The 27,979-nt window shown below is 50.0% G+C and overlaps 10 protein-coding genes across 10 annotated transcripts; 6 read left to right on the top strand and 4 right to left on the bottom strand.

Moving 5' to 3' along the window:
* Positions 1 to 349: 349 nt before the first annotated feature.
* Positions 350 to 3,553, top strand: J4E87_001486 (uncharacterized protein; the record flags this gene model as incomplete). Its single annotated transcript, XM_049373129.1, has 7 exons — positions 350 to 580; positions 634 to 801; positions 867 to 1,551; positions 1,601 to 2,160; positions 2,208 to 2,710; positions 2,758 to 2,837; positions 2,889 to 3,553. 7 exons carry the CDS (start codon positions 350 to 352, stop codon positions 3,551 to 3,553), a joined length of 2,892 nt encoding a protein of 963 aa, XP_049237787.1.
* A 135-nt stretch (positions 3,554 to 3,688) lies between these two features.
* Positions 3,689 to 4,519, bottom strand: J4E87_001485 (uncharacterized protein; the record flags this gene model as incomplete). The annotated part of the gene is made up of 1 exon (XM_049373128.1): positions 3,689 to 4,519. The coding sequence occupies one exon, from the start codon at positions 4,517 to 4,519 to the stop codon at positions 3,689 to 3,691; it is 831 nt and encodes a 276-aa protein (XP_049237786.1).
* Positions 4,520 to 4,795: 276 nt separating this feature from the next.
* On the top strand, positions 4,796 to 6,233 carry J4E87_001484 (uncharacterized protein; the record flags this gene model as incomplete). The annotated part of the gene is made up of 2 exons (XM_049373127.1): positions 4,796 to 6,001; positions 6,072 to 6,233. 2 exons carry the CDS (start codon positions 4,796 to 4,798, stop codon positions 6,231 to 6,233), a joined length of 1,368 nt encoding a protein of 455 aa, XP_049237785.1.
* A 361-nt stretch (positions 6,234 to 6,594) lies between these two features.
* On the bottom strand, positions 6,595 to 8,371 carry J4E87_001483 (uncharacterized protein; the record flags this gene model as incomplete). The annotated part of the gene is made up of 3 exons (XM_049373126.1): positions 6,595 to 6,684; positions 6,743 to 8,182; positions 8,249 to 8,371. 3 exons carry the CDS (start codon positions 8,369 to 8,371, stop codon positions 6,595 to 6,597), a joined length of 1,653 nt encoding a protein of 550 aa, XP_049237784.1.
* A 220-nt stretch (positions 8,372 to 8,591) lies between these two features.
* Positions 8,592 to 9,388, top strand: IMP3 (Small subunit (SSU) processome component; the record flags this gene model as incomplete). The annotated part of the gene is made up of 3 exons (XM_049373125.1): positions 8,592 to 8,636; positions 8,786 to 9,154; positions 9,233 to 9,388. 3 exons carry the CDS (start codon positions 8,592 to 8,594, stop codon positions 9,386 to 9,388), a joined length of 570 nt encoding a protein of 189 aa, XP_049237783.1.
* A 719-nt stretch (positions 9,389 to 10,107) lies between these two features.
* Positions 10,108 to 12,010, top strand: J4E87_001481 (uncharacterized protein; the record flags this gene model as incomplete). Its single annotated transcript, XM_049373124.1, has 3 exons — positions 10,108 to 10,267; positions 10,323 to 11,172; positions 11,224 to 12,010. 3 exons carry the CDS (start codon positions 10,108 to 10,110, stop codon positions 12,008 to 12,010), a joined length of 1,797 nt encoding a protein of 598 aa, XP_049237782.1.
* A 2,293-nt stretch (positions 12,011 to 14,303) lies between these two features.
* J4E87_001480 (uncharacterized protein) lies at positions 14,304 to 16,411 on the bottom strand (the record flags this gene model as incomplete). The annotated part of the gene is made up of 2 exons (XM_049373123.1): positions 14,304 to 15,685; positions 16,090 to 16,411. The coding sequence occupies 2 exons, from the start codon at positions 16,409 to 16,411 to the stop codon at positions 14,304 to 14,306; spliced, it is 1,704 nt and encodes a 567-aa protein (XP_049237781.1).
* Positions 16,412 to 20,057: 3,646 nt separating this feature from the next.
* Positions 20,058 to 20,362, top strand: J4E87_001479 (uncharacterized protein; the record flags this gene model as incomplete). Its single annotated transcript, XM_049373122.1, has 2 exons — positions 20,058 to 20,226; positions 20,268 to 20,362. The coding sequence occupies 2 exons, from the start codon at positions 20,058 to 20,060 to the stop codon at positions 20,360 to 20,362; spliced, it is 264 nt and encodes an 87-aa protein (XP_049237780.1).
* Positions 20,363 to 20,653: 291 nt separating this feature from the next.
* Positions 20,654 to 25,385, bottom strand: J4E87_001478 (uncharacterized protein; the record flags this gene model as incomplete). The annotated part of the gene is made up of 5 exons (XM_049373121.1): positions 20,654 to 23,596; positions 23,648 to 23,908; positions 23,958 to 24,789; positions 24,837 to 25,190; positions 25,240 to 25,385. 5 exons carry the CDS (start codon positions 25,383 to 25,385, stop codon positions 20,654 to 20,656), a joined length of 4,536 nt encoding a protein of 1,511 aa, XP_049237779.1.
* A 799-nt stretch (positions 25,386 to 26,184) lies between these two features.
* On the top strand, positions 26,185 to 27,902 carry J4E87_001477 (uncharacterized protein; the record flags this gene model as incomplete). The annotated part of the gene is made up of 3 exons (XM_049373120.1): positions 26,185 to 26,498; positions 26,546 to 27,070; positions 27,119 to 27,902. The coding sequence occupies 3 exons, from the start codon at positions 26,185 to 26,187 to the stop codon at positions 27,900 to 27,902; spliced, it is 1,623 nt and encodes a 540-aa protein (XP_049237778.1).
* Between the last annotated feature and the right edge of the window lie 77 nt (positions 27,903 to 27,979).

The following is a 27,979-nucleotide window of genomic DNA, read 5'->3' as shown; positions in this document are numbered from 1 at the left end:
AATCGCCATGACACTGAGGGTCGTGAAATTGGGCAGAGGGCAGTCGTGAAGACATTTCCCTTGGGCATCTGCTCGGGGTTGCTTTTGGAAGTGTCTCGTTTATCGGCGGGTGCTAGTGACAAGGATAGGCGGTTGTGTAGGAAGGCACGATGACGTGTGTGCCTTCCGTTAAAAGCGCAGATCCCTGTCGTGACCCCGTCGGCTCGAGCATCGTGGTTTACACCGTGAAGGGCTGCACGTTCCTCCTCGCCCTGCTTCACGACGCTCCCGATACCCCGCACGCTGTTACTCCAAGATGCGATAGGCTAGCCGCTGCACCATGTAGACTTGTCCTGCCCGCGACCTCACCATGGACGTCAATATCACTAAAGCCCTCAACGACAAGCTCTACGACAAGCGCAAGAGCGGCGCGCTCGAGCTCGAAGGCCTCATCCGCGACGCCCTCGCCGCCCAGGACCACGACAGGATAGCCCGCATCGTGCGCCAGCTGTGCCAGGAGTACGCCTATGCCGTCCACCAGCCCCACGCCCGCAACGGCGGCCTGATAGGGCTGGCTGCCGCCTCGATAGCCCTGGGCCCGGTGCGTAGACATATCTGATACACAGCTTGATATCCCTACTAACATTCCGCCAGGAAGTCGCTCGCTATCTCGAAGAAATCGTGCCCCCGGTCCTCGCGTGCTTCAGCGACCAAGATGCCCGCGTCAGGTACTATGCGTGCGAGAGCATGTACAACATCGCAAAGGTCGCCAAGGGCGAGATACTCGTATACTTTAACCAGGTCTTCGATGCCCTGTGCAAGGTGAGAAGACCCATAATGTCTCGTACACCTCGTGAGACAAGGCTAACACGGCCCGGACCGTCCAGATGGCTGCAGATTCGGAGCTCTCAGTCAAGAACGGCGCAGAACTGCTCGACCGTCTGATCAAGGACATCGTCTCCGAGTCAGCTGCCAGCTACGTATCTGTCCTACACGACACGCCCGACCAAGAAGACCCCGAAGACGAGCCCCACCCATTCGCTTTCAATCTCGAACGCTTCCTGCCCCTCCTCGAAGAACGCATCTATGTCCTTAATCCGTTCACACGTTCCTTCCTGGTAGCATGGATCACGCTGCTAGACTCCATACCCGATCTCGAGCTCATCGCCCACCTCCCGCGTTTCCTCGGCGGCCTCTTCAGATTCCTGAGCGACACCAACCAGGATGTATACACCATGACGCAGGCGGCATTGGACAGGTTCTTGAGTGAGATCAAGAAGATCGCGCGCATCAAGAAGGGCATAGCAGAAAGCAAGAGGAGCAACAGCAAGGACGATCGCAGAAACTCTACGGGTAGCATCCATAGTGGCAGCGAAGCGACAGACAGCACGCCTCTTGAGCTGGACGATTCGATCAACGACAAGGGCGAGGCAAGCGGAGAGAGCGGCTCCATCTCTGGCGACAGCGGAAAGTCTGTCAACGGCGACGGAAACTGGATACCTGGCCAGGACGTGCACGTAGACCATCCCAAGATCCTTGAGATTCTAGTCGACTTCCTGGTGCCCCCATCAGGTGAGTTTTAACAAATACTCTATACAATGGTCGAAACTGACTGGTGTAGGCACAGAAGAAGAGCAAACCGAGATACTGCTCACGGCACTCCGCTGGATAGACAACTTCTTCGACATCTGCCCAGAGGACATCATGCCGTTTGTTCCCAGTCTATTGTCGCATGTGCTGCCACGAATGTCGCACGACGTCGACACCGTTCGCAAAGCTGCAGTCAAGGTCAACGCCTCGTTGATGGACTATATACTGTCATTATCTGACGATAACCGCCCCCGCGATGGTGCTGCAGGTGGACAGATTCAGCTACCGCCTTCCCTATCTGAGCTAGGTAAAGAGCTCACCGGCACGCAGCGGCGCGATTCTAATCTATCTGGCCGATTGCTCAAGGCAGTCATCCGCGATCAAGCAAACAAGGCTGAATCGCCAGATGGCAAGGGTACGCGATCGCCCACACCAGCAGAGGAGCGAGGTCCATCCCCGCGTCCAATACCAGAGCTGGACTACCAAGCGGCTGTCAGCGCTTTGACACTGCAGTTCTTGAATGAACACGAAGCCACTCGCGTTGCGGCCATAGCATGGCTGATAATGCTCCATAGAATGGCACCTGGCAGAGTAGGAGTCGAGTTCAAGACAGCAAGGCAATTACTAACAGCTTCTAGATACTGACGGTGGACGACGGCACATTCCCTGCATTGCTAAAGACGCTTTCGGACCCTTCAGATGCAGTCGTTACGCGCGACTTGCTGCTTCTCTCCCAGATCTCCCTGCACAGCGATGATACCTACTTCACTTCATTCATGGTTAATCTCCTGAAGCTGTTCTGTACAGACCGCCGACTCCTCGAAACTCGAGGTAACCTCATCATCAGACAGCTCTGCATAACATTAAGCGCTGAGCGCATATACCGCACCATGGCTGATTGCCTTGCGAAGGACGAGGATGTCGAATTTGCCAGTATCATGGTCCAAAACCTCAACAACAACCTCATTACTGCACCAGAGCTTGCTGATCTACGAAGACGGCTCAGGAACCTCGACAACAAGGATGGCCAATCGTTCTTTGTCATTCTGTTCAAGGCGTGGTGCAACAACGCTGTCGCTACCTTCTCACTGTGCCTACTTGCCCAAGCTTATGAGCAAGCATACCATTTGCTTCAAGTTTTGTATGTTCCTCAATGTGGTATTGAACGGGCACTACTGACTATGATAGTGCGGACCTTGAGATGACCGTCAACATGCTCATCCAAATCGACAAGCTAGTTCAGCTACTCGAATCTCCCGTTTTCACCTGTAAGGCTCCTTCCTGCTCAACCTCACTACCTTGCTAACTGTGATGGTCAGACCTGCGCATGCAGCTCCTCGAGCCAGAGCGATACCCGCACCTGTACAAGTGCATGTACGGCCTGCTCATGCTGCTGCCTCAATCGTCCGCGTTTGCAGCGCTGAAAAACCGTCTCAACAGCGTCTCGGCCATTGGCTATCTGCATATTGCGCCACAACGCAGCAGCTCGACGTATGTGCACCCTTCCTCCTCCTCCCCTACCCTAAACCACTTGCGGCAAAAAAGCTCAGAAGTTGGCTCGAACAGCAGTGCTAGCAGCGGCATTCCATCCTCTGCAGGATCCAATGTGTCGACGTTCGAACGTCCTGGCCGCTTGAAGCCAAGGGATGGTCTGGGTGGCCCCGAGGCTGGTGGAACCGTTAAGTGGTCAGAACTGCTTGACAGGTTCAAGCAGACGCAGGAGAAGGCGAGACGCACTCAGCGGATGGCGAGCATGGGTGAAGAGGAGGAGATGCAGGAGAAGATGGGACCCAGGGCACCTACGCCAAGTGCACCTCCCAAGAGCGTTGCTGGGTTGAGGCCTGGCAGTCCGGCGAACGCGATGCGACCCCCTCCCCAACCTGCGCCACCGGGTCCAGTGCAGGGCCACAAGCCGAGGTCCAGTCTGAGCAACCTGGGGCGGTTTGCTGGTGGTGTAGCCGGAAGGAGGAAGGACAAGAAGTAAAACTTCAGACTTATTTCTAGCTTGTGATTTGTGCGTTGGCGCGGGGGGACTTCAACTGCATTGCAGGCGTTGTTTGGGCAGCAGTAATGATGGGTATTCTTCCAAGCATGAATTGGCGTAATCTGAACCACATCTTCAACGATGCTTGCCCTTTCTGAACCTGACTCCATCCACGTCTTTCTCCTTCCACCCAGTCGCGTCACCCTCCTTGTCATCGTCCTCGCCCAACACCCATGTCTTGACAATCTCCTTGATCTCCGGTTTCTTCTTTTCTAAGCGTTTCGCTTCCCGTACCTTTCTCACGTAGCCGCTGTATACAGCTACCTCGGCAACTGCGATACCCAATGATCCTCCCATGCTCAGTCCTAGTCTACTGCCTACACTCCAGTGTCGCGCTGCTACCCATATGAATACTGCCACACACACAACCGAGACCAAGATGTTTATGATGAGAATGATCTGCCGATGCACTTCTTCGTAAGATAACTCCTCTTCCTCGCTGGTGGTTTGTGTTGCTCCTATCGAGAATGGTTCTGGGGCGCGGGGGAAGCGCTGCGAGAAGGATTCGCGTGTTGGCGGTGGGTGTAGCATGCGTTCGTAGGAGAGGGCTTCTTGCTCGGCGCGCAGACGGGCCATCAGGGCGTGGTATTCGGGGGTTTGCGTGGGTTTGGGGGGAGGCGGTGGGATGTAGACTGTTGTGTTGTGCAGGAGGGCGGCGAGGGTCGTTGGGGTGGGAGATGGGGTGTCTTCTGTGGTTTCTGAAGCGTCTTTGGTGTCTTTATCGACATGCTTCTTCAGCAGCTTTGACAGGTCGATCAACTGGCTGTGGGAGATGGGATTCCCGACTTTGGGCTCCGCAAGCGAGGGCTCGTCGGCATGCTGGAGCTTTTCGTATTCATCGGCGAATACGTCTTTGGCTTTTGCGACTGCCCGGACGATACCGGGAGTCATAGTAAGCAGGACCATGGCTGAGTGGTGTGTGTTGTGTAGACGGTAAGAAACAGCGTCACAGGCACGCGGCATCAACGACGCGACAGGGATGTGCGGCGACCGAGGGGAGCTAGCGTTCGGAACGTCATGGATATTTTGACTTCCTCCAAATCTAGCCGATAGCTGCGGGCGAACATATCACTAGTCCACTTCACCACCACCACCCCCTCTGTGTGCTCCGAGACGCTGCTCCAACCCCTCAATTGCACCGTCTCTGCCCGTTTCAGACAAAGTTTCACGGCCCAACCCCCCATGACGAGCCGCACACCCCGGCTCGCGACGTCCATCGCGCGACAGCAAACTTCGTCACTATCGCACATCTCAACATGTCCATACCGTAACGCCGCCGCCCTCGCCCGCTCAATACACACCCAGAAGAATGCGACACCAAGCCTCCACCACCCCTCGCGGCGGCGAAACCAGTCGTCCTGGGCCGCCGCCGCCCACGTAGCGCAAAACGTCATGTCGTCGCCGCCACCCGATGCGCCCATCAAGATGGACCCCTTCCAAACCGTCGCCCGCGAGATGAAGTTCCTCACCGGAAACATACGATCCCTACTCGGATCCGGGCACCCCACCCTCGACACCGTCGCAAAGTACTACACCCAGAGCGAAGGAAAATACGTGCGCCCCATGCTCGTCCTGCTCATGAGCCGAGCCACAGCCCTCACACCGCGGAGTTCGCGACGAGACTTGGGAATTGGGAGTCAGAGCGCGGATATCTCGATTACCAATCCACGGATCCTGGCAGATGAGAACCCGGATCAGAGTCCTATTAGCAGTATACGACATGACTCTGCGTACACGGCTGAAGACAGCGATATCCTCCCTTCCCAACGCCGGCTCGCAGAAATAACAGAGTTGATTCACACGGCTAGTTTACTCCACGACGACGTAATCGACCACTCCGTCTCCCGGCGCGCCGCACCCAGCGCGAACATTGAATTCGGCAACAAAATGGCCGTTCTGGCGGGCGATTTCCTGCTTGGCCGCGCCTCCGTCGCACTCGCCCGTCTCCGCGACCCAGAAGTCACAGAACTCCTCGCTACCGTCATCGCAAACCTCGTCGAGGGCGAATTCATGCAGCTAAAAAACACCGCCAGAGACGAGAAGAACCCTAGTTGGACAGAAGACACAGTAGCATACTACCTCCAAAAAACATACCTTAAATCCGCGTCCCTCATCTCGAAGAGCTGTCGTGCCGCCGCTATCCTGGGTGGCTCGAGTCCTGAGGTCGTGGAGGCGGCGTATCTGTATGGAAAGAACCTGGGTCTGGCGTTCCAGCTCGTAGACGATATGCTGGATTACACGGTCAGCGAAGCGGAGCTGGGGAAGCCGGCGGGTGCGGATTTGGAGTTGGGACTTGCGACTGCGCCGTTGTTGTTTGCGTGGAAGGAGGAGAGTAGTTTGGGGAAGTTGGTGGGGAGGAAGTTTTCGGAGGAGGGGGATGTTCAGAGGGTAAGTCTTGGAATGAATCCGTAATGTGCGGGAAGTTGAGAAGAGTGGAAGTGCTAATTGTTTGATTTAGGCTCGCGAAATCGTTTCTCAAAGTTCGGGTCTGGAGCAAACCCGCGCTCTGGCACAAGACTACGTCGACAAAGCCATCGAGGCTATCTCCTTCTTCCCCGAAAGCGAAGCCAAGACCGGGCTGGTCGACATGTGCACCAAGGTTATGAAGAGGAGAAAGTGAACAAAGACTCGGAATCATATAAACGACAACTCATCCAAAAGCAGCATCTTCGTTTGAGCCCATTTGCAGAATATCTGTATGAATACCATTTTTGCAGATCGATACATGGCACGGTACGGCGCATTTCGCGATATGAGGACAACGGCATCCAGAATCTGACGAGAAATGGTGGACATGTTTTACGGCATCGATGGTACTGGAGTGCTGCACTACGATGGCGGCAACTTGCTGACGCGGGGTCTACTCGTTTCACGATCGATGCCTGGCCGGAGATAACACTCTACTTCTGTATATATACATGTTTCACGAAATACTGGAGAGGGCATAGTCTGGGATTCCATTGGGAAGTCCAAACATATGTTTATATATCGTTTTCGAAGGGCCGTACGATCTGTCCCTTTTCTTGCAAGTGGTCTTTGACTTGTTTGACTGTGTATTCGCCTCTGTGGAACTGCAACATGTTAGTCACTATATCCATGTTCGGAATGAAAGTAAGAATGGATACTCACCATTCCAGCACCCAACGCAGCATCCGTCTTCGTCTTGGCAAACACCTCTTCGAAATGACCTGGGTGTCCTGCGCCACTACTCGCGATAACAGGAATCTTAATCGCGTCCTTGACGTCGTTGATGAGCTCCGTGTCGAATCCACTGTTGCTTCCGTCTTTGTCGATGCAGTTTAACAGAATCTCTCCTGCGCCCATGGCTTCGACTGCGGTGACGAGTTGGCGGACGTCGAAGTCGCGGCCCTCGCGTCCGCCCTTGATGGTGCATTGGTACCAGCAGTACGCCTCGCCGTTGGGACCTGAAGTTGTGGTCTTGATAGTGTGGTGGGGAGTTGCGTTGGGTGAAGAGACGTATACGCGCTTGGGGTCTACGCTGATGACGACGGCTTGTCTGCCGTAGGCAGATGAGATGGTTTCTATGGCTGTGGCGCCGGATAACTTGCTGCCTCGCGCGTAGTACTCTTCCGCTGCGGTAACGGCGTCAGAGCCTATGCTTACTTTGTCTGCGCCGGACTTGAAGTACATGGTTGCGATGTCGAGAGCCGAGATCTTGCTTCCGTCTGTATCTACCGTGTCGCGTATGCCTCCGCCGATTGTCAGAGGCACGAAAACGGTTTCGCTGGTCCGGCGCAGGATCTCGAGCATGGGTGTGTCGGCTACGGGGCAGTTGCGGAAGGATGTGATATTCAAGAAGGTGACTTCGTCGGCGCCTTGTTCGTAGTATTTCTTGGCCATTTCGACGGGCTTGCCTAGATTGCGCACTCCACCGCCGGCTCCTTCCTTTTCGCGGACATCGTATTGGTCGCCTTTTGTTACTACGAGGTCGCCTTGGTCGTTGGTTCGGACGTCGAGACAGGCGATGACGCGTCTTGTTAGGCCTTCTCTTGTTCCGGCTGCTGATGGCTTCTCGGGTAGCTTTTGTGACATGTTGCCATCCAACCAAGCCTTTAGGACGCGTAGACCTGCTGCGCCGCTCTTCTCGGGGTGGAATTGTGTGGCGAAGATGTTTCCCTTTGCGACTGCGCCGATGAACTCCTCGTCGCCGTACCGTGCTGTAGCGACTGCCCAGCCATCCTTCTCCAACAGACCCTCCTCGTATATCGCGGCGTAAGAGTGAACGTAGTAGTACTTTGACGTTGGTCGCAGCCCGTACAATGAGTCATCCGTGACTTCTCCGGTGCGCGATGTGTTTGCGCTGTTCCATCCGATGTGCGGTACACTCTTGTCTGCGTCCTGGAACTTCCGTAGTCGCATAGGGATGACTCCCAGGCCTTTAACCTCAGGACTCTCTTCTGATCCTTCGAACAATGCCTGTACACCAACGCATATTCCCATGAAAGGCTTCCCCGCCCTGATGTGTTCGCGGATGGGTTCGACGTAGCCGGCTTTCTCTAGCTGGGACATGCAGTGGCCAAAGTGGCCGACGCCGGGAATGATGAGTTTCTAGGGGCGATGCTGCATCAGCACTTGTCAATTGTTGCGCGCGTCTTGGTGAGAGGGCGGTGGTACCTCGGCAGAGGGCACGTCCGCGGGCGTCTTGACCCATTCGACCGTGTAGCCAACCTTCTCGATGGCATTGACGAGGGAGCGGACATTGCCGGCGACATAGTCGAGCAAGTGAACTGTCGGCATATTCGTGGATGCGTTCAGAGGAATGACTGTAGGATGTTTGACTCGAAGAGTGAAAAGTAATTTGGATGCACCCCACGCGTCATTGGAGGGGCAGTCGCGCTACTGCTAGCGCCCGCTGCACCCCTGTCAAATAATTCTTTGGATCTTCATCGTCGTCGCGAAGCCATCGCAAGCACTCACGACCCACGACCCACCACAATCCCATTACAACCTCGTCAATATGGTGCGCAAACTCAAGCATCATGAGCAGAAGCTCTTGAAGAAGGTATGAACCACCTGCTCCGCTCCACCACTGTTGCGCATCGCCGTCGGGATCGCCGCGCGAACAGCCGCTATTCTCGCCATGTCCAACGGTGCTATGTCCCGTATATGGGGAGACAAAGAGTTATTGAGAGGCACTAACACCTTTCGCAGGTCGACTTCAACACCTACAAAAGCGACAATGACCACCGAGAAGCAGCAGTCATGCGCCGCTACGCAATCCAAGGACGCGACGACTACCGAAAATACAACCAGCTCGCCGGCTCGTTGCGACAACTCGCACATAGAATCGCCAACCTCGATCCATCAGATCCATTCCGCGCCAAGCAGGAGGACCTGATACTGGAGAAGCTGTTCTCAATGGGCTTGCTGGGAACTGGTGGCGGCGGCCGTGGAAAACTATCCGATGTCGAGCACAAGCTTACAGTGAGCGCATTCGCACGGAGGAGATTACCAGTCGTCATGACCCGGCTCCGTATGGCAGATCATGTACAATCTGCAGTCACACTCGTTGAACAAGGCGTAAGCACACTGGACTCCGGACATGGTTTCTTTAGAAGTCATCTCCCTAGACACAGCTAGGAGCTAACAAACACACAGCATGTAAGAGTTGGAACCGATGTCATCACAGACCCAGCGTATCTGGTCTCGAGGAATATGGAAGACTTCGTCACATGGGTCGACTCCTCCAAGATTAAGCGCAACATCATGAAGTACCGCGACAAGCTGGACGACTTTGAACTCGAGGCCCTATGAGGTTTTCGTTTCTTCTTTTTAGCGGCGTTTGTGGATACAGCATTTGAAGGCGTTACGACATACTGGCGATATCCGGCTGTGGCAAAAATTTGATCTTTGTTCTTCCACTTATAACTACCATCGCAATTCAAGTACGCAGCGTATCAGACGATACCATGTCTCATCCTACGAGAACGAGCGAATGCGATCACATGCCCGTTCTCAAGGGCGTTCGAATACGAGACCAGAGATTGGAAGAGATGCATTGGATGAATGGCACACCGGACGCTCTGGGGACACTAAAACTCCCACAGCAGTGCGATCTCCAGTGCGTAATCCTCCGCTGACTGTTGCGCACACAGGACAATGATAGCCAACACCGGGTATACTAAGTCGGCATTGGCTATGTTTTTCCGACTGAAGGAGCCGTGACCAATCATGTTCCCTCACTGACGCCATACGACATGCCGTTCTTTACCAAAACCGGCAATAACAGTGCTTATGCTCATATCGGTACAACGCCCCCAAGTGTACTATAATTTTGAGTCGGTTGCATGTGCATAAGTGCCATGTCGCTATCTCCACGCATGGGTGGGGATGTTTGGGTGAATTCTGGGGTAGCTGACGGATCACACTAGGGAACAGCGGGACGGTATTTATGACAGTGCTGATCCTCCAGCTCTGAAATCGGATATTTTCAGTACTTTGTAATACTCTTCTTCATTGTCTTTCTTTGAGCAATGACTGCAAAAGGAGACCACGAGCCCTCGGTGGCACACGTCGAATCGCTCGAGCATAGCACGAATACATCGGATCACGACAACTACGTCCACGGCAATGACGCCAACGAAGAGATCGTCCGCCATCTACAAACCACCGGTGAAGATGTTGGTATGACCTGTGCGTAATGCCCAACATCCGCACTGGCCATCCAGTCATATCTAACTCATTCTAGTTCGCACATTAATGGCCGCCGTGTCCATGGCCATGTGCTACAACGCCTATCTCTTTACCCTCCTCATCCCACCAGCTATTCTCACGTACATCAATGCCGATCTTGGCCCAGACCCCAGATACACATGGATCACGATATCGTGGAATCTTGGTGGCGCGATTTTTGTCACCGTTGGTGGACGACTTTCAGACATCTTTGGTAGACGATGGTTCTTCATCGCCGGAGCTATCATTCTCATCATTGGCAGTATCGTTTCAGCAACCGGACAAAGCATCAACCAAATGATCGCCGGTGGTGCCTTGTTTGGCTGCGGTTCCGGATTCCTGGAGATGGCATTTGGTGCTGTCCAAGAGATCGTGCCGAGCAAATATCGCCATGTTACTATTGGGTTATTCGACGCTGCTTCGATCATAGCACAGATCATGCCTTTGGTCAGTTGGGTCATCATCAAGCAGACGGGCAACTGGCGCATCTGCTACTATGTTATGATAGGCTTCCAGGCTATCAACCTTACCCTTCTGTTCTTCTTCTACCACCCACCATCCTGGGAAGACAAGAAGGCTGAACATGGCAAGACTGCTGGACAACTGTTACGCGAATTCGACTGGTTGGGACTATTCCTATTCTTGGCCGGGTGTACACTTTTCATCGTTGGTGTCAGCTGGGGTGGATCTCAGGCTCCTTGGGTTTCTGCGACAGTTCTCGCACCTATCATCATCGGACTGGTGACCTTGATCGGTCTGGGATTCTACGAGGCCTACTATAATTTGACGGCACCACTGTTCCCGCCGCGACTCTTCAGAGCGTTACGCCACTTTACCGTTCCGATGCTAGTCATGGCGATAGGCGGGTAAGTAACGTTACGCCCTTAGAGAATATGGCTTGTACTAATCCATAACAGTATGCAATACTACTCGAACGCAACTCTGTGGCCACGCCTATCCCAACTCATCTACGCCAGTGACGAGATATCCAAAGGTTTATACGCCGAAGTTCTGCCTCTCGGAACCATCATTGGTGGCATCATCGTGGCTTTTAGCAAAGTTATCGGACACCAACGTTGGGTCATCATGTTCGCCGTCGCCCTACAGACAGCTTGTGTCGGTGCCATGTCTACCTCCACAATGGACAATCCTGTCAAATCAATCATTTTAACAGTCATCATCTCGACATGTACCTCTGTCAACCTTTTGAACGGCATGGTCTTGGTCGGCTTCGGAATCGTATATCAGGAAGATATAGGCACTGCAGCTGGTCTTGCAGGAACCTCTCGTCTACTTGCTGGCGCTGTCGCTACCGCCATCTTTGGTAATGTCACGAACAACAAGTACGGAGACGCCTTACCTGCGCGCGTTCGTGCCAATCTTGCCCCCTTCAATCTCTCCTCGGATATCGTCACTAAGTTGATCACCGCGGCGAGAGCAAACACAGCTGCTGGATACCAAGCTATCCCAGGTATAACTCCTGCTATTCGAGCTGCAGCCAGTTTAGGGAATAAGCAAGCGTACTTGGAGGGCGCGCATCTGTCGTATCTAGTAGCGTTGGCGTTCGGTCTGCTGGGAGTGGTCGCTGCCTTCTTCATTCCGTCGGTAGACAAGAGAAAGTACACCAGCAAGACCGTTGCAGTACAAAGACGCGACAGGAAAGAGTTGCAGGAAAAGAAGGTCACGGGGACTGTAGGGCCATGAGTTCATTCGCTCGTCGAGCTGCGTCCTTGTGAAAAGTTTTACATCAGCAATTACATGCGAAGTATTACCGCACCATCTACATAACATCAGTGTCGCTCTCCAAAGACACGATCCCATGCTCAATCTTTCTTCTCGCCTGCATTTGCACCAATCTCGACATCCGTCTTCGCCCAGTATTTGCTAAGATCTCCAACAGGCGGACATACAGACCAGCGCATCTCTGCAGCCATAATGACGAAGAGCATGTACCAGCCCAGAAGGCCTACTATGAACAGGAGCGCTCCACCAGCCTGTACGCATCAGTAATGACCCCTCAAAAGTGCCAGAGTAACTCACCTTCTGCAACCTCCCCGCCCTATCAAAATCCCCCGTACTCAACGCCCAGTACGCTCCACTCAACACCCAAGCCCCGACCGTCACAAACCCAAAAATCCCCGCAAAGACCATGTTGATCCGTATCGTAAACAGCCAAAACGTTGCTAGCGCGAATCCCCACACAAGCAAATACAACGCAATGACCGCGTTCATCTCCTTGCTCACCATCCCTGCTGCTGCATCGCCAGTCGGTGAATAGGCGGCGGCGAGACCGAGGGTGGGCAGTTGCAACATGCCGAAGGAGAGCCAGAAGACGGCGAAGAGACCGCAGACCATCATGGGGAAGAATTGGGCTTGGATCCAGAGGAAGATTGTTGAGAGGGTTAGCAGGAGGGGGCCTGTGAAGAAGAATATGCCGCTGTGAGGGGGAGGGGGGTTAGTCTGGGATGGAGGTAGGATGGGGATGGGGATGGGGATGGGGGAGGGAAGGGGGAGGGGGGAGGGAGGGAATGGACCTACACGACTGCTTGCATTCCGGCGGCACCGCCCCAGCCCATCAACACCATGGAGAATGTGAAGGTTGAGATCACGAATCTGTGAATTTCAGTATCGATCCAGTTCATTGTGTAGAGGGTGACTCACCCCAAGAAGCCCAAAGGTGTTGCATTAGCATATTTTCCGACGTTCTCATTCGCATGCGGTGTCTTCGGCGCGAGATACAACTTCTCAAATAGCTCTGGGCTAATCGAAATGTTTGTTGACGTGTGTGCTAGATGTGGCTCTTTGTCAATGCGATCGGAGTCTGTGCTATGCGAGGTCACTGTTGTCGTCGCCATGATCAGTTGTAGCAGCTGTGTCTATTGGATAACTGGTGGAGTGAAAGTAGGTAGTGTAGTCGTGTATCAATCGCAACCTTGCAGCACAACCCCAGGGTACACTGTGCTTATGAACTCATACACTTCCCTGTCCGCCATCGCTCACCACTGCTCCTCCACACGCACATGCACAGTGGGGTACACGACCTCGAACGCCCTCTTCTCGGTCAACCACTCATCCATCTCACTCCCCGTCTCCCAAGCCGCCCGTCTCGGTCTCCGTGTCCACAATCCTCTGCTCCCGTTCGTCAAGTGCCGCCGCCACGGCTCGGTCGATACTCAGGTAAATCCCAACTGGCTGGATATATATGACGATTACGCCGAAAAGCCTCCTTCGCTACAGCTTACTTGTGAGAACATAAAAACGATGGTCAGCATGTTGGATGCGGTGGTGGAGGTCGGGTGTTCCCCGCTCGCTACCCTTGTGCTGGGCTTACCCGGCAATTTCTGAGACGATGGTGATTGGCTGGGATGGGACGGGAGGGTCTTGGGTGTGGTCAGCGGGGACTGGGGTGTAGTGCGATGGCCGGGTGGAGATTGGTGGGGTGAACTGGGGGTGGGGATCGAGTTGGGGTGCGATGTGATGTGATGTGATGCGATGCGGTGCGATGCGAGAAAGGTCTGGGTTGGAGATGGCTGGAGTGTATTAATGAATACATGGGGACTTTAGGAACGATTGACAGAGGTTTCACTTTCATGATTCTACGTACTTCCTGATTACACAGAAAGGTTGTTGAAATGTACAAACGCCGTTGCAGGAACAAGACACCGAGATAGCCTCTCGACTTTCTCTATTGCCGTTGAATGAGCGTCGTTGCGTTTCTCCATCCACGCAAGCCTGTGTATCTTTCTTCCCACATGCAACGACCGATACTACTTTCTTCCAATCAACAAAAGGAACGTCGATGCAGATGAGAAGAATGTCCATATCGTTTGATGTAGCAATTTGAGCGACGGCTTCGATTCCAAACATGAAGAATGCAGGCCAGATGCTCACTCAAGCCTGTCCTTCAGCAACATATCCGCGTAGATCTTCCTTTTCCGTTGCACCTTCTCTCGTCATTTCATATTCATCTCTGACCAGAGGTTATTCAGATGTCAGCTTAATTTTCAAAGCCAATCACCTCTTTCAACCATCCCGTCAAGTAATTCCAGAGGCTGCCGGGATCTCCCAGTCCTCCAGCGTCAGAGTTCATAAGGACAGCCGACAGTCTCATACGCTGCAAGGCCAGAACGTCGTCCTTCACTATAGTTCCTTCCTTTCGAAACCTTGAGTCGTAAGGTATCATGATCGCATTTAGCATGTCGACGTAAGCGCTTGCGGGTGGACGATATTGACCGCTGAGGTGCTCGACTCGAATCGTTTGCCTGGGAGAAAGGTCGGCGCCCCAGCTAGACGGGTCGGGTACGGCAAAACTTGAAGACTGGTCGACGACAGGGACGCTTCGATCTCTAATAGATGCGCCTTTCAAACGCAAACCGTTCCCATGTGAGGTAGAGATGATCAGACCCAACATGCAGTCATCCAAGTACTCCACAATAATGATTGGATAGGATTTGGCGCAGATGTAACCGAACTCAGTGTGGATGTCGGAGGAAGATACCGACAGAGAGGGACGCAGAACGGGGAACCAGCCGATGTCACCGACACTGAAATTGTTCCAGGGGACGGGCTTGACATCTGCATATTGTTCCAAACGGGGACACAGTGTGAGGCTCGACAGTCTCTCGTCTAACTTGACGATAGCGGTCTTGGTTTTGGAACTAGAAGTCACAGCACCAGAAGCTGTGCCCATCTCTGTATTTATGGCGGCGGCTTCCACCTGGGCAGGTATATCCGAGACCCTGACTTGCGCAGCGGTGACTGCGACGGTTGTTGGTGCGGAAGCAGTAGCGACTGCGATGCTAGCAGATTCGGGTGTAGCAGTGACTTGGACGGGCACAGGCACAGGAGCCCATCTGCCAAAGCCTGGCTCTTTGAGATGACTCTTTGCTGCTCGATTCGCCGCCGTCATCTTTCTATATGCTCTTGCTAGAAGGTGCTGCCACTCGAGTTCTATCCCTTCGAGCCTCTCTGTATTGTCCCTGATGTCGTCCTGGATCTCCCGGACCTCGCTTCGTCGCTTGGATTGCTGCTTGTCGCGAAGCTCCCGCTCCAGGCGTATCCTTTTGTCGTCAATCCTTTCCCATGTGTTCAGGTGAGCGACCAGATCATCCCAAGCGCCTGACTCTGCATAGACGACTCGCCTCAGTTCTGAGATTGAGATTGTCGGTACGTAGGAATCTTCGTGAAGACGTCGACCATGGTGCCTCAACGCAATGCGCATATACTGATCCTCCAATTCTTTTAGGCTTGCTTTACCCTGCTGGAGTGTGGTATCGAGGATCCAATTCCAATCGTCTCCAACCGTGTCGTGTAGTCGCGCCACCGCCTCCTCGTAATCAGCGACCACTACCATTTTATTCTCTATGTCCCGCTCCAGATCTAGTAGATTTGTCGATATTCGTGACATCGTGGGATGATCTGATACACGGCTGTAAGAGGTGTATCTCGTCGCGGAAATCGTATCGTGTAGAGGGGACCGCTTTCGAATTGGTAGGCTAGTCGCCTTGGAACGAAAACAATGGCGTGGTGCGACGAGAGACGGAAGATTTTTCAAAAGCCCGTTTAGTGTGCGAGAGTATTTGCGCAAACGGCGCCTCGCTTGGCGAAGCAGCTTTCACTTTCGTGACAGTGTACCGCGACTTTATCGCTTTCCCATAAAGAGATGTCGATTACAGAACGCATAGCAGCTGTTCTATCAGAAGTTCATGGGCCATCGATGCCCTCTCTAAGACACCGGACAGATATCGCCAGCCTCCCCTCCCACGCTCCCCCTCCCTACAAACACCCCTCAATAGCCCTCCTCACCTCCTTCGGCTTCGCCCCGGTAACCCCCTCCATAATATCCCCATCCTTAAACACACTAAACGACGGCATACTCCTAACCCCCAGCTCCTGCGCAATATCCTCACACTCCTCCACATCATACGTGTAAAACTTTACGTTTGGGTACTCCGCCACCATCTTTGCGACTTCGGGGGCGACGATGTGGCAGTTCTTGCACCAGGTGGCTGTGCCTTCGAGGATGGTGACACCTTCGTACATGACGGCTTTGAGGTACTCGGCTTTGGTGTGGAGGGTTGGTATGGAGGGGGTTGAGGATGTCATGATTGGGGGGATGTGAGGTGGTACCTGGGGAGGTATGAGATGGGAGGTCGAGTCAAGATGGGTGTTTGGTGTTGTTGATGGATGTTTGGTGAGGCTGCATGGCTGGGGCGGAGATGTGTGGGGAAGGAGACGATGATGCTGGTGACGTCATCGCTTTCCGCGTGGAAAGAACGCCGACGCGATGGTCCATCGTCTCGTCCTCGTGTCGCGCATATTCCTCTATACTTGCGAAATCTTCGTGATGCTCTTCTAGTTAGGGTTAAAGCCCCTTAAGGCGGGGGCTGTGTGACAAGGTGATTCGATTGCAAGTAGGTATGGGCATTGGAAGCTACGTTGCGTTACATCTTTCCCACAGCCCGTTAGCTACATCTTCTACTTATTCTCTCTCTTTGAAGGGGCATCATAATGAATCTCGTAAGATGCTTGCCAGTCGGGCTTGAGTTGCAACCACTACTCCTTTCTAATCATTGTTGTTCCCCAGTAGCTGGATAGAACCAACACCAGACGTTGGTTTGACGATAAAAACACTGGACTATGTGCTGCAGGTAATACGGCATGAATACCCTACTCAAAACTCACGATTGAATCCAGCAATGGCAATGTTTAATGTTCCGAGAGGCATCGTGACGCGCCTGCGCCTTGCCATCGAGAAGGGCCGATAGAGCCGTTTCTCCCGACCACCTTTACGATGATCGACAACCACCACGCGATGCGGTCATTACACTCCAACATCTGCACAACCAGCGCAAACACCAAGAACAGGTTTTCGTTCTATCTAATATTGAAAACTATAGGTCTCTTAATATATTAATGTAAACCTAGTTTTATTTACTAAGGCGCTAGTCTAGAAGTAGATTTTTTTCTTTTATAACACTACGTTTTTATATAAATAGTAAATATTATAAAAGTCTAAAACTAACTTATAATACTCTAACTACTTTAACTATTTTAAACTAGTTATATACTAAACTTAGTAAGTAGTATATTTACTAAGCTTACTTTCTACTACTATACTTTTTTTAAAAACTTTTTTTTAAAATTTATTAGCTACTACTTAGTAGTAAGTTAAAAAAGTAGTACTTTAATTATAGCTACTTTTTATATATAAAAGTAAAAATAACTTAGTACTATAATATTAAAAATTTTACTTTAAAGTATAAACTAATTATATACTATTATTAATAGTGCTTTATACTTAATTTTATAAACTTTATTTAGTAAAAAAATATTAAAAAACGTCTAGCTTTTAAAGTTATTTTAGAACTACTAAAAAATTTTAAAATTTTAATATATTTAGTATATATTACTATTAGTACTAAGGCTTTTAACTAATAATATATTACTTTTAAAGCTTTACTAAGAGAGTAAACTTTATATTAAGTAATACTTATATTAGTATATTAATATCTTACTATATTTAATCTTTAGCTATTAATATAATATAACTTAAGACGCTAAGTAGCTAATAAAGATAACTACTCTATTATAGCTTAGTTCTTAAAAGTAACTATAATAGTAAAATACTAATATAGCTACTATCTATTTAATAGTATTATTATACTAAAAGTAGACTTTAAATACTTTATTCTCTTTAGTCTATTTATTATTACTCTAGCTAAAAATTCTAATAAACGCCTTATACTAGTATATAAAAGCTACTTTTATCTTTATAAGTAAAGCTATCTATAGCTTAATCTTATATATAAAGTTATAAGTATAAATAGTATAAATAATTAATAAATTACTTTAAGTAAAAAGAGTAACACTAGTAATATAATAACTATTTTATTACTTTTTTTAAAGTAAGTATAGCTTATAAAAAAACTTTTATATATTACTAGTAAGTTACTTAAAAGCTTAGCTATAATAAAAAACTATAAAAAGTTTTAGTTTACTTATTAAGAGCTTTTATAGTAGTAGTATAGTAATCTTAATAGTATTAATAGTATTAATAGTATTAGTAGTTTTAGAATATAATATAAAATAAGTTAAATAAGCTTTAAAAGCTCTAATAATAGTCTTTATAATAGCCTTAATAATAGTTTATATAATAATCTTTAAAATAGTTTAACTAAAAGCTTTTTTTTTAGTAGTAGTTTTAGAGTAGTTTATAAAAGCTTTAATAAGTAATATAATATAGTATAAAAATATAATTAATATAAGTATAAAGAAAAGTAATATAACTAGTAATAAGATTAGCTTTAAACTTACTAATACTAAAAAAACTTATAAAAGAGATTAGTAATATAGTTAAAAGCTTATTTAGTCTTTAGTATTAGATTTAAGCTACTATTTACTTTAATAAGTTTTTAAATCTTTAATTTACTATAAGCTATAAAATAAGAATAAAAATAAAAATAAGAATAGAGATAGAGATAGAGAATAGAAAGTATATATATAGTAAAAGTATAATTTTACTTACTAAATATTTTAGTATTTTATTACTTTATAATTTATAGCTTAGTTAGTTATAAGCTATTAAGAATATATAATTATATTATAATTCTCTTTACTATAGTATAAGTAGATATTAGTATTTATAAAATAGTTACTTTACTACTCTAAATTTTAAAAGCTTTAACTACTATACTAAAAGTAGTAGCGCTAAGAACTTAAGCCTTAGTCTATCTAATGTCTACACTTTTAAATATAGAATTTTAACTCTTTTTAAAATATATCTTTTTATATACTAGTAATAGACTTTACTCTTTTTAAACTAGCTTACTATAGAATTATTAGTTTACTAATAAATACTATTATTAAGCTACTTAAATATATATAAAATTATTTTAGCTACTTTTATATTTTAATAAAGTAGCTATACTTTTTTTATTTTTAATTCTTTAGGTATTACTTTAAAAAAAGTAAGTAAGTAGTAAAAAATCTTATACTATAGTAAAAAATTAAAATATAAATATAAAAATAATACTATAAAATTATTAAAGAAGCTAAGAAGTTAATAAATAATAAGCTAGGCGTTTATTATTATAATAATCTAGTTATTTATTATTATAATAGAAAGTTTAAAAAAAAGTAGTAAATGCGTATTTTATAAACTTACTAGTTAAGCTTTAACTTTAGTTTTATAGTATAAGCTATTATAAAACTTATTATACTAACTTATTATAATAACTTATTATATATTTATTATAAAGTTATTTTTAGCTACTATAAGTATATATAAAGATAACTACTTTAGATAAATAGCTTAGTAAACTACTATTACTAAATATTTTCTTCTTTAATATATATAACTAAAGTATGTAAAAAGACCTCTTAGGCTTAAGCGTAAAAGACAGAAAACTATAGGTACGTTAGTAAGATGAGACAGATACCACACACGATCGGGTCTCGGCTCCCCTAGCGTAGACTGGTGGCTACGCCGGCACGGCTGTACCTGGGTTGGGTGGAGAAGATAGGTTCGTGCCAAGACATGTATGACATAGGTGGTCCAGCGGATAGATGACGCTGAAGACGTAATGTGGAGGTACAGCAACAGGCTGGCTGTGTGTATGTCATGGGTATATAAGGCTGGGTACTGGTGTCTACGAAACGCTATACATCATCAACTACTCATCACACATCAAATCTATCTACCTGAACCACCCACGACCAAATCAAACTTTACGTCACACCCCCTCCAAACATGTCTGGACAAGGAGTTTCCCACCAGGGCATCACCGCCCCCGGCCTCAGCGAGGCGGACCAGAACATCAACAACACCACCGAGGATATCAGCAACAAGGCTTCGGGTCACAAGGCCAATTTGAGCAACCCCAGTATGCTTACTCCCTCGCTCGACTCCCCTGTTGTGGGTTTGAACGAGATTGGGATAGAAGGCTAACGCGTGATGCAGACACTAGCGAAGAGTCCAAGAAGAAGTCTGCTGAGGCGCTCAAGGCACTTGGTGGCGAGGATGCTTTCTACGGAAAGCAGGGTAAGGGCGAGTAGGGAATTCTCTACTGCTTTGTTTGAGGATAGATGAAGTTATGATACCATTTCAAGATAAAAATATAATGTCTTTCAACATCAATGATGCGCTTGCCCCAATGCTACACGAGTGATTTACAACTTGTTCGTATGCTCCATCGCACTGCACGAGTATGCCTTCATGAGCAACTTAGAAAATGAAGCTCATAATCGGCTGTTGCATGCGTGAAAAGCGGTGAAATTTGATGCAATTGCGACCTCTAATATCGTAACGAACTCTCGCTTCCCTTGAACACAAAGACATTTTTCTTCTTACAACTCACTATGCCCCTCCCTCCCACTCTCAGCATCCTTCACCTCCTTCTCCCTCCTCTGCTCCTCCTCCTGCACATCCACCACCCCCGCCTTCTCCTCCTCCCCCTTCACGCGTCTAGCCAACCCCGCAATCTCCCCATCATAAACCCTCCACTCCGGCACCTGCCTCCTCGCCCTCTCCAACTTCGGCTCTTTAGTCTGCGGATTATTACAAAGATCAATCGTCTTCGCCTTGTGCAAATCCTCATCGCTACACCAAGTCTCGCACCACAGCCACTCTTGAGGTAGACTGTGGATGGGGAGGTTGAACTGCATGTTATTGGGTAGGTCTTGGTCGAGGTTAGAAAGGGAATTTGGGTCCGCGGAGAGGGCGTGGTATTGCTGGCGGAGGCGGTCGCCGGCGGCGAGTTGGCGGAAGCGGGACAAGTCTACGACGTACAGCGCGGAAATGTGGTAAGGGCGACCACGCAAAAAGTTAGCCCAGTATCCTGTTTTCCAGAAACGGAAGCCTTCCATTTCTGTGCGCGAGTCGCCCATGGGTGTGAAGCCATAGGGCGCGCCTTCTAGGTCGTGTTGCACGAGTTCGTACATGTCTGTTCGCACGATTTGGTCGGCGTCGACGAAGATGACTTTTTCGAGGTCGAGGGGGAAGAGGACGTCTAGGAAGAGGATTTTGTAGCCCCAGATCTCGCGCTGCTTTTCAGTTTGGCCGCGCAGCCAGTGCGGCCATTTGTAGGTGACCATTTCGTATTCGAAACCGTACTCAGCGGCGATGTGCGGGAGGAAGGATTTGAAGCTGGGAGAGAGGAATTGCTCGATGAACCAGAATTTGACGGTGTGTTTGGTGTGCTTCATGACAGATACCATCATGATGTTCAGCATGCGCTCGTACAAGTGGCCTGAAGCGACGGAGAAGATGTTTATGTCTGCTTGCGTGCCCTTCTTCGCCGCTTTGCCTCCGGAGAACAGGTCAGCGCCCTTCTGCAGAACCTTCTCAGAGTCGAAGTTGAGACCAATCTTGCCGAGGAACTTGTTGACCTTCTGCGCGCTCTTGCCAACAAGCTCGGATGCGAGCGATTCTTCAGGAGCGAGTACATCGGTTTCCTCGTGGCCTGGCTTGCGCGATAGTCGCGGGAAGATTGTAGCCCCCTGGAAGCTCATGAGAGCAATCTCGGTAGTCTCGTCACCTGGCACAGGTGCCCAGCTGATGGGACCTGCACTATCTAGGCTAAAGACTTCCTGAGAGCGACCGCTCTTCAGCTGGATGTTGTAAAAGCCAGGAGTGGCCTTGAATTGGAAGTAACCGAGATTAGCCATGATGATAGTATCCGCGAAATGAGGATCCCGCTCAGTGGCAAGAACAACTTCAGCACCACGCGGCGGCTGACCACCATTCGTAGTGTCACGAGAGTGGCCCTCGATGAGGATGTTCTCCAGTTCATAGACAGCGGTGACATCGGCACCAGCAGGAATGGTACTAAGCTTGATGTTGTCGAGATCATATACAGACTCTTTCGGAGCAACTAGCCAAGAGGGTGGCACATCCATGCCAAGGTTCAGCAAAGCCTCCTTGGGGATGCCATAGAAGTGGGTTCCAAGGCTTCCGATGGATCCATCGGCGACAAAGGACGGTCGGGCTTCGAGAACGTATCTGTAGAAACGTTTGACGGGAAGTTCTTGAAGCATCTGCTTGGGGTTCAGGAAAAGCTTGAGGTGTGTGCCCTCCATGTCGCTGAGTACTTTAAGGATTGGTACCCACTTCTGTGCGAGCTCAGTAGCCGGGTCGATTGAAGCCACGATCTGGAACACAGCCTTGTCTTCGTCACCCCGGATGATAGCGGTGTGCTTGGCAGTCCAGTTGTTGTAAGTGCTCATCCTCAGGGTTGATGCAGTCTCGAAGATGCCTTCTGGAACGTCCGACACAATGGAGAGTGCGACCAGCGACTGGATCTTCGCAACATCGATAGGAGATGCGATCTTTTCCATGAGGTCAAGATCGGCAAGTGCTCTGTTCAACGGCTCAACGCGTTTAACCTGCTCATAAGTGACAAAAGTTTCCACGTCATCATATGAGAATCCGTAATCTTCTGGGATGGGTCCCACGTAGCGTCCGTTGACAAGCATGCCGTTCTGTCCCGGCTTCAGACCGAAGGCCTCGTAGATCGGCTCAGCAACCTTCCAGAATAGAGTGGAGTTGGCGGGAGTTGATCCGTAGTTGGCATCCCGGTTCACGATCTCGGAGAGGGCTTCGCTTGTAAGCTTACGGTCAGACTTGATGTAAGTCTCTAGAAGATCTTCTGAGGCGTTCGACTGCTCCGCACCGGCTTTCGGGTTGTGTATGAGAACAGACTCTACGTTAGGGTTTGCCTCACGGAAATCTGCCAGTGCTTTGAGAAGAGCAAAACCAGCCTCCGAGTCGAAATCCGCCACGAGCGTGACGTGAATCCAGTCACTCTTGCTAGCAGACTCCGATGCTGGGATCCGCGGCATCTTGTTGTAAGCCTCACCGTGTATCTCTTCAAATTCAGCCATGTTGATGAGCGTGATGTTCTTCTCGTTCTCTGGGATGACGAGAGGATTGCGCTTAGCAGCAGCTGAGGCCAAGAAGTGTTGCGGAACCCAACTATCGCTGTTGAAGTTACCATTGAAGACAGCCTGCTGAATCTGACGAAGATCCATGCCGACTCTTTGGCTGAGTGTTCCGAGCCATTCTTCGGTCGCTGGAATGGGTACACCGTTGACGAAGACTGGGGCTTTTGGACCTTCTGCTGCTAGACGCTTCAGGTACTGTTTGGCACCTGTGATGCGCTGATCCAGCGTCTCTGAATTCAGTACGTCATCAAAGGCCAAAGCCTCCTTTCCCTCGAGGAGCGCGGTTTTCTTGACTGTCGCGTCGAAGGTGGCTTGATCTGCGTGTGCCAACTTCTTGCCATCCGCCAACTGTTTCGCGTCAGCGCAACATACGACTTCGTAAGAGGTTTCAACACTTACTACTTGAAGGTATTCAATCACAGCAGGCAGTCCATACGCGTCTTGCAGATGGTAAACTACCTTGGCCTGCTCAAGAGCACCAGTTGTAGCGGTCTGAGGAACGATACCCCAGCGCAGCGGAATACCGCGCCTGATGAGACTGAGGATAGTCTCAAGCATGGTCGTGACATCTTCGGACGAAGTCAAGTCAACAGCGACGATGGCGTTGTGAATGTCTCTGCGACACGATGGCAACTGACCAGGATACGTTCTCTGCAGTAACTGTAGTTTCGATTAGCTCAAGATCGATGATATGGATAATCGTACGCACAGCCCTGAGTTCACTTGGCCACCCTTCGTACATCGGGTCGTTTTCGATGTCGTTTAGCCACAAGATGACGTTGCCGCCTTCGGTAGCATCTCTGAAGTCATAACGTTGAGGTTCAGCATCCGTCTGAGTCTGGGCGATGGAATCATGCGACAATAGCGAGATGACTTCAGAACCGCTTAGACCCTGACTGCGTATCCCGTTGATCAATTTACGTTCACGTCGCAGATGTGCTAACAGCGAGAAGGGGTTCACATCGCGGGCTGGGATCTGTACGCCGTTGATCCAGATGACATTGTATCCGGTAGGGAGGAGTTGCTCGCGGTTCTTCAGATGTTCATGCAGGAAGTCTTCCGACGCGTTGTGGGCTGCGATGATGGACGAGTATTTCGGAAAGTCTTGCACGAGCTTCATGAGGGTATCCATGGGTTGTTCGCTTTGTGTTACAAAGCTGGCAGCCTTCAGCCCTAAATCGGATACCTCGTCCTTGGACAAGGGCTTGAGGTCTGCGACGTCTTCATCGTCGTCTAGGCCGGTGCCCATTGGCTTTTGAGAAGCACTCTTCTCTCCCTGTTCAGCCTGCCTGTCGTCTATGACAATGTAGTCGGTCCGCTTCAGTTGTAGCTCGACACCGTATCCGTTCACTACCAGCGGTGTTGTTGGTGCCTTCAAAGAAGGCTTGTGCCGGACACGATACGAAGTCTTTCCTTGCTTGGCCGTATCGCTCAATGTCTTGTGCCATTTCTTGAATCGAGGAGCGGTGATGTCGGCGTATAGAATCGCAGGTAGAGCCGAGCTGTTGCCAAGTATGCGGTCGAAGGGTAGTTTGTATGTCCTGTTTGATTCTCAGCGTGTGCCATAGGCCAAGCCATTTGTACGTACCGCTCACTCTCAATGTTTCCGAAAGGCTCGTCTAGGTGTACGGAGCAGTATTGCTTCCCATGGAATGATGCCCAAATCTCGCATTTCTCGTTCTGCTCCGCCTTCAGTGAAGGCTCCACCGATGTGTTGTAGAATTGGTAATGTGCTTCTATCCGCGGCGCAGCCGACCGGATTGAGAGAGCGAGATCGAAGGAAGCGAGGGCTTCGGGCTGGGTGATATGTCCATCGCTTTTCAAGAGGTCCACAAAGGCTGTATACAGCGCCTGCTCCGTGGTCTTCTCGTCGAAGTACCCCTCGGATACGCGGTCGAGGATGGGGTAGTATGCCGTCGCATTCTCTTCTGCTGCAGTTTCTCTGGGAGGAGTTAGTTGTAGCTCTTGCTTTTGGCACACTCGAAGCTTACAATAGCTCTACTAGGTATGGAGCTGGATTGAAAGAAGCGAGAAGAGCGACACTGACACCTGGACGTGCCGCATGCGCGCCCATGTGCCTGAAAGCGCTGAGCACTAAGAGAGCTTTCGCCCTCAGCATAGAGGCTGAAGCTCGCATCGTGTAAACTTTGCCCCAAGCCCTAAAGGAGTCGTGGTGACGTGTAGCAATGACGAGCGATAGTCGTGATGTTTCGAAAGTTCAACTCCCGATCTCAAGAAGTTGCAACGTGTAGCATAACGTCCAGATTGTATTGGTCAGAGGATGAGGCCTGAATCCAGCCACGTGATACTGTATGATTCAACGCATTGGAAGTTCGCAAGGAAATTAGAAGCAGTAGTCGCGAACAGTACGAGAATTATTGCTCTGTCGCGTCCCCTCCAGCATATGGAGCTCCAAGTGTCAGGTACCAGATCCCTGCAGCCATGATGGCGCTAACGCGATAAGGCCGCGGCTTCCTTATCGCGTCAGTCCCGCCGCCGAACCTCCGTCTGCCATCACACCCGACGGAAAGCTTCCGCTCTTCACTCACCCGGCTGAATCTAGACGCGGCTCTTGCGTTGTGGAAGAACTATTAGCAGGAACTTCCCAATCCTTTCACCAAATTATGCCATGGCTACCGCCTAATTGCTGCCTACTCACGGAGTTGCCGTGAGCTGTGCCAGACTACCTAGGTACTGAACATGTACTAATCAGCAGCTCACGCCCTACAAGGATGCAAGGCGTAGCCAAGAGCTGCAGTCAGACTCGACATCGAGGAGTATGATGTCGCAGTTACTATCGTCCCCCCGGCATCGGTCTGCCTTTATATAGCAGGGTCTGCCGCCTGGTATTTCCTTACTCAAAGGATATGTAGTGCAAATCTCGACTCATCTTCCACCACCTTTTTTCAAACGACTCATCATCCCTCTTCTCCAACATGTCACAAACCGCAACATCGATCGAGCTTGTGAGCTATCCTGAGACATCGATTCCAGCCCTCACAGCGAAGCCATTGGGCCATGGAGGAAGCAAGGATACGCCGTCGATTGCTGAGGATTTACGTCCTATCAATGTGGCCCAAGACTCCTTCGCTGCTGAACAACGAGATGGTCCTGGCAAGGGAACGACTGCTATTGTCTTGGTCACGGTAGTGTGTGTCACCATGGTCAGCTCCATGCTGTCGGGTGTCATGACTGTCACTCTGCCTACAGTCGCACGCGAACTAGAGCTGGCACCTAGTGTACTCTTATGGTCTGTAAACATATCCCATATTCCATACTACCTACTGACGAGTCTAGGCCAATATCCATCTACGCCTTGACGTGCGGATGCACTCTTCTCCTCCTCGGGTCCGTCGCCGACGTCGTTGGCTCCCGACCTATGTATTTGGTAGGATGTCTTCTCCAATCCGCCTTTACACTAGCATGTGGATTGGCGCAGACAGGAACACAGCTCATTGTCTTCCGTGCCTTCGCCGGCGTAGCGATCTCCTTCTGTCTTCCTTCGGCTGTCAGTATCATCACCAGCACGTTTCCAGAAGGCAAGAGCAGGAACATTGCATTCGCATCCATGGGCGGTGGCCAACCCATAGGTTTCTCGTTTGGACTCGTGCTCGGAGGTATCTTCGCTGATACCATCGGATGGCGGTGGGGTTTCCACCTCAGTGCGATCACTAACACGATCGTCTTTGTTCTTGGGCTGTTCGGTCTCCCAAAGGTCGACAACAAGCAGCCGCATGTCTGGTCTCGCCTGAAGAGCGAGATTGATTGGGTTGGCATTCTCTTTGGAAGCGCATCATTGGCGCTCCTCTCATACTGTTTCGCGTGAGTGTTGATCTCACATATCTGATGGCTCGATGCTAATGTCTTTAGTTTGATCTCCGAAGAGACTGCTAGGATCCGAGAGCCCACTACACTCGGTCTGCTCATCACTGCGATCGCTCTTATCCCTGCATTCATCTTCTGGGTTGGCAGGCAGGAACGACTGGGCCGGCCCGCTATCATCCCGAATTCACTCTGGCGCAACCGCATCTTCAGCATCATCTGCATCGGGGTCTTCATCACATGGGGAACATTCAACGCGGTAGAGTCGTACCACACGCTCTTCTTCCAGAACGTCCAGAAGCTGTCCGCAATCCAGACGTCGATCCGGTTTCTACCCGGACCAGTAGCCGGAGCTCTCGCCAATCTGGTAATGGGCCTGATTGCTCACAGGGTTCGAGCTGACTGGGCGGTAACCGTCGGATTGTTCTGCACGACTCTTGGCGGGCTGCTTATGTGCATCATACAGCCGGAATGGTCGTACTGGAGCTGCGCGTTCCTTTCTGTGTTCTTTAATCCTATTGGTGCGGATGCGTTGTTCACAGTCTCGAACCTTGTCATCACTTCAGTGTTTCCAGCGCGGACGCAGGGACTCGCAGGTGGCGTCTTCAACACGGTAGCGCAGATTGGCAAAAGTGTAGGGCTCGCGACCAGTGCTGTCATTGCGTCTAGTGTGACGGAGCATTCGGGTTATGTTGAGAAACAGAGTCCTGCAGCACTTATGGAGGGGTTCCGTGCGGCGTTCTGGTATCTGTTTGCGCTGAGCTGCGCTACGGGGCTGCTGTTGGGGTGGGGGTTGAGGGGAATCGGGCGGGTGGGAATGAAGCGGGAGTGAATGTCAAATAAGACACAAATAGAGTCTACCGAAATAATTGAAAGTAATGTTGCCCTGCCAAGCGTTACACCCGGGCG

This window comes from Alternaria ethzedia, assembly GCF_023757985.1.
Source record: "Alternaria ethzedia strain BMP 0044 chromosome Unknown scaffold_2, whole genome shotgun sequence".
Classification (NCBI taxonomy): domain Eukaryota; kingdom Fungi; phylum Ascomycota; class Dothideomycetes; order Pleosporales; family Pleosporaceae; genus Alternaria; species Alternaria ethzedia.
This window is presented reverse-complemented; position numbering and strand designations above follow the sequence as displayed.